The sequence below is a fragment of the Nelumbo nucifera genome, chromosome 3 (assembly GCF_055504915.1).
Source record: "Nelumbo nucifera cultivar China Antique chromosome 3, China Antique-T2T, whole genome shotgun sequence".
Lineage (NCBI taxonomy): Eukaryota > Viridiplantae > Streptophyta > Magnoliopsida > Proteales > Nelumbonaceae > Nelumbo > Nelumbo nucifera.
The window spans coordinates 36,023,081-36,029,608 of record NC_142651.1 but is presented as its reverse complement, the minus strand read 5'-3'; the positions used below and the strand labels follow the sequence as shown (position 1 = coordinate 36,029,608).

The following is a 6,528-nucleotide window of genomic DNA, read 5'->3' as shown; positions in this document are numbered from 1 at the left end:
TTTTCCAGTAAGTTTTATTTACTAGACTAGAGTTCGTCTTTTTCCAGAATCGCATTTCGATTGGGTTTCTCTTTCATTTCATTTGCATTTACATCTACATTTCATTTTTAAGCCGAATCCATCACTCCTTTCCTAGCCTCAGCCCTTCCTCTCTCACCGCTGCTGCCACTGAGTACCCTCTGCGCCTCTCTCGTTCGCGTTTCCTCTCCTCCGCCAACGCGAAGTAGGAAGCGTTCTGCCGTCTTCTAAAGGCAAGCTTTCTTCATCATCTCCTTCAACGGTTCCCTTTTTCGCTCTCTTTATTTCCATAGCTCAATATCCAGCTGATCTGTTCAGATCTAGGGTTTCATGCTTAAATAGAACTTGATCATGATTGATCTGTAATTGAGTCTGTCCTAGCGATATCTTTAGGTTCGATCGCCCATATTAGGGTCTTGCCTCTCGTCAGTGATCTAGTTTCATTCAAGATCGGGTTGGGATTTGTGAAACTGAGAAGCATGATGCTTTGGCTTGATGTTCTCTATATACTGATCGATCAGCATGGAGTGGTTTATGTGGTTAACGTGTTTGTGGATCTGTGATATCTCATCGTCGATGTTTTCTATTAGTTTCTGTGTTGTTTTGAGTTTGAATTTGATGTTTTCTGAATTTGGAGTTGGTATTTGTCATACAAGGAAGGGCTATTCTTTACAAGTTGCGGATCGATCGTTTTATTGGCATCACTTCTCCTTATTGTATTCGGTTTCCATTAGATCCATTTTAATTTGTGGATTTAAAGGCTCGAATTCTTCTTCATTTTCGCTCCAAGGTGTTTATGGGTGCATACTCTACAATATGATTTGACCATTTTAGACAGTTATCGAGTAAGCTCTACTTTGAAATTGAGAACTCTCGATTAAGTTCTGCTAATTTGAGTTTTAACTGTGAATTCACTTTTATATATTTGCCCGGTTAGTTTGGGTTCTCCCCACAGTTGAGATGTATCCACTGAAATTGGTTGTAGAGGGTCCACGGCTCTAAGGCTGGGTTTTCAGTCCCCTCCCTTCCAGTTCCCCTACCCTCCACATGATATTCTAAACTCATCTCCATGACATTTTTGCATCTTTGTATATTTTGGTGATGGTAGTGTTTGGGGTCTGAAGTTGGTTGTACACCCATTTGAATCCATATTTATCTTTCTAAGATGTTACCGTCAACTTATTGGTTTATGGATTAAGAGTATTGCTAGAATGCCAATATAACAAATTTAGGTTGGCTGAAGCTGTAGGTTGCTGTCCAAGTTTTACGGACTAAAAGTAAAATTCTTGTCTCTTTGGTTTAATTTGTTGGAATTGTTCACAGTTACTTGTTCAACAGGACAAATTATTGTGAATGGTTGCAGTTAGTGTTAGTGATGGAAATTCAGTTTTGTGAGATCTATTTTAGTATTTACATTCTTATTTCTCATTAAATATCAGTTCAAATGTGGTAAAGTAAAACCTTGATCCCCATAAATGTTTAGTGGTTCAACAAAATGTATTTCTATTGATGTATGCTTTCAAATTTCGTTCCTTTTGGAAATGATATCTCTTTGAATTTTTAGCTTTCTTTTGTGATGGTGCTGTTTCCATCAACATCCTCCTTGGTTATTTTCTTTCAGATTCTAGATCACATTAAGTGGTCAGACCCTTCCACTTTAGGCCTTTAGCCCTTCATATAAATATTTCTTATCTGTTCAATTTCTTTATGATATTGTTCTTGCTTTTAGATCTTCAAGTTTGAGCCAAGATTCTTCAACATTGGGATTTGGGTTATTCTGAGTGTATCTTGTTTGCTTTCTCTTTTTTAGGATTGTGACATTTAAATCCATTTGCATAATTTTGGTTATTCTCTATCTGTTATTATGATTTCATTATGAGCTATATACACATTCGGGGTGCATTGTTTCAAAACCATTTGTTGTGGTCTGATCCTATCATGGAATTGCTATAAAACAGCATGATCTCTACCCATACAGCATCTTCTTGTGAAACTATTTATTAGAAACTGATGATGCCAATTGTCTGGTTGGGGAAATTGTTTGCTTTTGGCTTAGACATTCTATCAAGGATCATGTTAGGGGGCAAAGAAGACATGGTTGTGTTCTCTTTGCTGAATCTTTCAAGTCTGTAGTGGTTGAACATCTTGTTTGTGCTATCATGCACCATACAGTCTCATATCATTTTTTTCTATAAGGGGTAAGTCTCATATGCAACAAGCTGCATTGGTTTGTGATGTGTGACACATGCACTGATGCACAAATATACCATGCGCCACATCTGTCGTCATAATGTCCTGTTTACTCATGATTTTCTCAGATAATAAGCATCTTATAATACTTAATACGTGTACTCATATTTCATGCTTAGGAGCTGTAGTAACTTCATATTCCTAGTCCTAGAAGATGATTCTGATGCTGTGGAACAGAAATGCCTTCTTTTAAAGACCACACTTAGTGCCTCACCTTTTTTTATTGATTTAACATTTGAATGTTATCAGTGGCACTGATAGTTGAAAAGGGTATTTCTTTGTTTTATATGTAATCTTGGTGCTAGTGAAGCTACAATTTTGAACTAATTTTTCTTAACTGCATTAGAACATGAGATAGCCTCCAAGGCATCATCTCATTCTTTCTGAAATCCATGCAGTTGAATTCCCTTCCATTTATTGAATAAAATCCTTTTTTCAATCAGTAATCTTGGTGTGTGCAAGAAAACTAATGAAACTATGTGAATTCATTAAAACTAATATAACTTGCAATCCTGGGCACAAATTATGTTCTCATGCTTGTTGGCCTTCCATGCTTCTAGGATGTGTTAAAACTATACAATAATCGGGGAATTGTAAAGCTAGTTATGCTACTTTTCCCATTTATCTTTGCCTTTAAGTGCCTTGCCTATGGCCAGGCACACGCACATCCCCTTTGAAAAGGTGCTTGGTGTGCTCTGAGCCTCTGCACAGCTGTGCACTTTTTTCAAGCATAGTTGCTGGGCCTGGGTTTTGCCCCTGACCGAGCCCCTTGAGGCTAGCCAAACAATGCCATGCAGGGGTTCAAAAACATTGTTTGTATTTGGGCATTGGGAAGGTGCCCAGCCCTAGCTGAACCCAATTCAACCAGAGGGACCAGTGTAGTTTCAAAGCATTGAGCTTGAAGTTAGAACCCCTCTCTTCCCATTTAAATAAGGTGGCATGCTTTGTCCTTGAGAGTTCTATTTTCATTTGGTTAAATGGGGATGGCATCATTCATGTATTTTGAAACAAGAGTGACTTCAAGTAGTGTTCTATATTTTGTAAAAATTTGCAATCAGGTCCTTGAATCTTTCATATGTAGCACCTTCATTTCTTGCTGTGTTGTTGTGCTCAGCTTTGTGGTTCTCTCTGTTAACTATTTCATACAAAATCTGACAGTATTAAATGCATTATATCATTACAGACTCAATATAAAACATGGCAGATTCCGAGGATATTCAACCTCTTGTTTGTGACAATGGTACTGGTATGGTTAAGGTGAGAACAGTTGCTAGTTGCTACAAAGCACTGAATAAAAAATTCCCATCTGCAGAAATATATAATGCATCATGATCATTTTATTTCCATCTTCTATGTTCAACAGGCTGGCTTTGCAGGGGATGATGCTCCAAGGGCTGTGTTCCCTAGTATTGTTGGTCGACCAAGGCACACTGGTGTTATGGTTGGAATGGGGCAGAAGGATGCATATGTTGGTGATGAGGCACAATCCAAGAGGGGTATCCTCACACTGAAATACCCTATTGAGCATGGTATTGTTAGTAACTGGGATGATATGGAAAAGATATGGCATCATACCTTTTACAATGAGCTCCGTGTAGCTCCTGAAGAACATCCCGTTCTCCTAACTGAAGCCCCTCTCAACCCCAAGGCTAACAGGGAGAAGATGACACAGATCATGTTTGAAACTTTTAATGTTCCAGCCATGTATGTTGCCATACAAGCTGTGCTTTCCCTTTATGCAAGTGGCCGTACCACAGGTTTGTAAAATAGACAGACAAAGAAAATAATGAATATTTTTAATGCCCACCTATGATACAAACAAGATGATGAATGATGATCATCGAGAAAAACAAACTATAACCAAGTAATTTTTCATTTTATTGATGGTGTTTCCCCATAGGTATTGTGCTGGATTCCGGTGATGGAGTTAGTCATACGGTCCCTATTTATGAGGGTTATGCACTTCCCCATGCCATCCTCCGACTTGATCTTGCTGGTCGTGATTTAACTGATTGTTTGATGAAGATTTTGACTGAGAGGGGGTACTCCTTTACCACAACTGCTGAACGGGAAATTGTTCGTGATATAAAGGAGAAGCTTGCCTATGTGGCTCTTGATTATGAACAGGAGCTTGAGACTGCAAAGAGCAGCTCGTCAATTGAGAAGAGCTATGAGCTGCCTGATGGTCAGGTCATCACAATTGGAGCAGAGCGTTTCCGCTGCCCAGAGGTGCTATTCCAACCTTCACTCATAGGGATGGAAGCTGCTGGAATTCATGAGACCACCTATAACTCAATCATGAAGTGTGATGTAGATATCAGGAAAGATTTGTATGGAAATATTGTCCTTAGTGGTGGGTCGACCATGTTTCCTGGCATTGCTGATCGTATGAGCAAGGAAATCACAGCTCTAGCACCGAGCAGCATGAAGATCAAGGTGGTGGCACCACCTGAAAGGAAGTACAGTGTCTGGATTGGAGGATCCATCCTGGCCTCCCTGAGCACCTTCCAGCAGGTAAATGATAAGATGGTCCTCCTTGGATGCCATTTTTTTGAGTATCTGGTACATTGCATTCATTTGATGCTGGCATGATATGGTAGATTAGCTTGGAAAGCCATTTAAAATTGCTATTACTTAAAATTGTCTCACAAGACAAGTAATAGAGGAAGCAATCCACCTCCTTAGTCAAGTTGGTGTGTGGTGCCTTATCTTTTAGTGGTCAGCGGGTATTGAGTCCTCAACATTGTGTTCCTAGTAGTTGGGTGATACTATTTAATGCCCTACTCCATCCGGCGGGTGGTCTACTACCCGTTCTGGTTTGAGCTAAACTGTGACCATGCAACTTAAAAGAGGGGAAAATGAAAGAAACAACTAAGACGAGGTAACCTCTAATTATGTTAAGATACTGTATCAATGTTATATTCCACTTCAACTGGGTGGATTCTTGAGGTATAGAGTTTAATTTACGCCTTCAATATATCTCGGTGGATTTCTTAAATGCTGAATGCTTTATTCTTTGTGATGAATCAACGGTTGGGTTCTGTTATGTTGACATTTTGGTTCTCTTTGGATTTTGTGCAGATGTGGATATCAAAGGGAGAATACGACGAGTCTGGGCCATCTATTGTTCACAGGAAGTGCTTCTAGAATAGAAGGGCTCTTTTTTTATTATTTTTCCCCGTTTTGCTTGTGTTTTTGTATTTTCTGGTTTAAGTTACCTGGTTGTCGAACGCCGGATCGATCCTTATGGTTTGGTTGTTATTGTGTTTGATATTTTTTCTTCACAAGTAACTTATATGTTTTGGCCTCTACAAAATTACTAGATGTATGTGTTTGTGATTATATATGTAGTTTGAATTTTAATTGCCATAGTCGTGTTGCTTCCTAGTTTGAGCGCTCAGTTAATTGGGGCTTTAGAATATATTCATGGATGCCTATTTTCGCATTCTCCATTAGATTAATCTTTACTCTGATCAGCAGTGGCTTATGGTTAATTCATAATTATTGAGAAAGTATTGGATTGCATATTTTTCTTTGATAGATATTGAAGGATTGGAACTGGAATAACTACAGCCAACCAATTCCTGACAAAATAAACTGCATGTGCAAATCTAGTCCAGAACTGCTAGTGTGGATTGATGACTGAACTTATGGCGTCTAAAAATTCTAATGAACAATTCTGATCCTAGTGAAACGCGGTGGATCGACTTACATGGGGTTTACATGTCCATATTTGATCTTCAGTCCACAATTGTTTTACAAGGTTGATGCTTTATGGTATAATGTTGTTCTTGGGGCTCTTAGATGATTGTTCAGTATCGTGGCCGTTTTATATTTGCAATGCTGCTACATCAGTGTCATTTAGGCATTTTGAGGTTAAATGTCAAATTTCAGGTTGGTCGAGACAGTAAACTGGAATCATAAACGTGGTAGCGAATCAGGTGTTGTAAATCAAAATTCATGGATGAGTTTTGTTTGTTTCAAACTCTTTTTATATCATAGATTTTTTGAGTTAATTTTAGTCTTTTAAAGCCGGTTTCAAATCTTTTTCGTATCATAGATTTTTCGGGTTAATTTTAGTCTTTTAAAGCCCGTTTGGTATGGTTTCTGTATCAAAGATGAGTTGCGATGATGAGCTGCGGTGGTTGAGCAAACGTGTTTCAGAGCAACTTATTACGGTTGCATTTTTTGCGTTCAGAACTTAATGGCACGCGTTTAGATTTCACCGAATAGCTTCTTGCGTGGCCCAGCTTGAAATGT

The 6,528-nt window shown here is 38.7% G+C and overlaps 1 protein-coding gene across 1 annotated transcript; it reads left to right on the top strand.

The window, feature by feature from the left end:
- LOC104593066 (actin-3) lies at window positions 1-5,637 on the top strand. Its single transcript, XM_010252745.3, has 5 exons — window positions 1-251; window positions 3,452-3,525; window positions 3,632-4,025; window positions 4,169-4,782; window positions 5,350-5,637. The coding sequence occupies exons 2-5, from the start codon at window positions 3,466-3,468 to the stop codon at window positions 5,413-5,415; spliced, it is 1,134 nt and encodes a 377-aa protein (XP_010251047.1). The 5' UTR covers window positions 1-251; window positions 3,452-3,465; the 3' UTR covers window positions 5,416-5,637.
- Window positions 5,638-6,528: the final 891 nt, after the last annotated feature.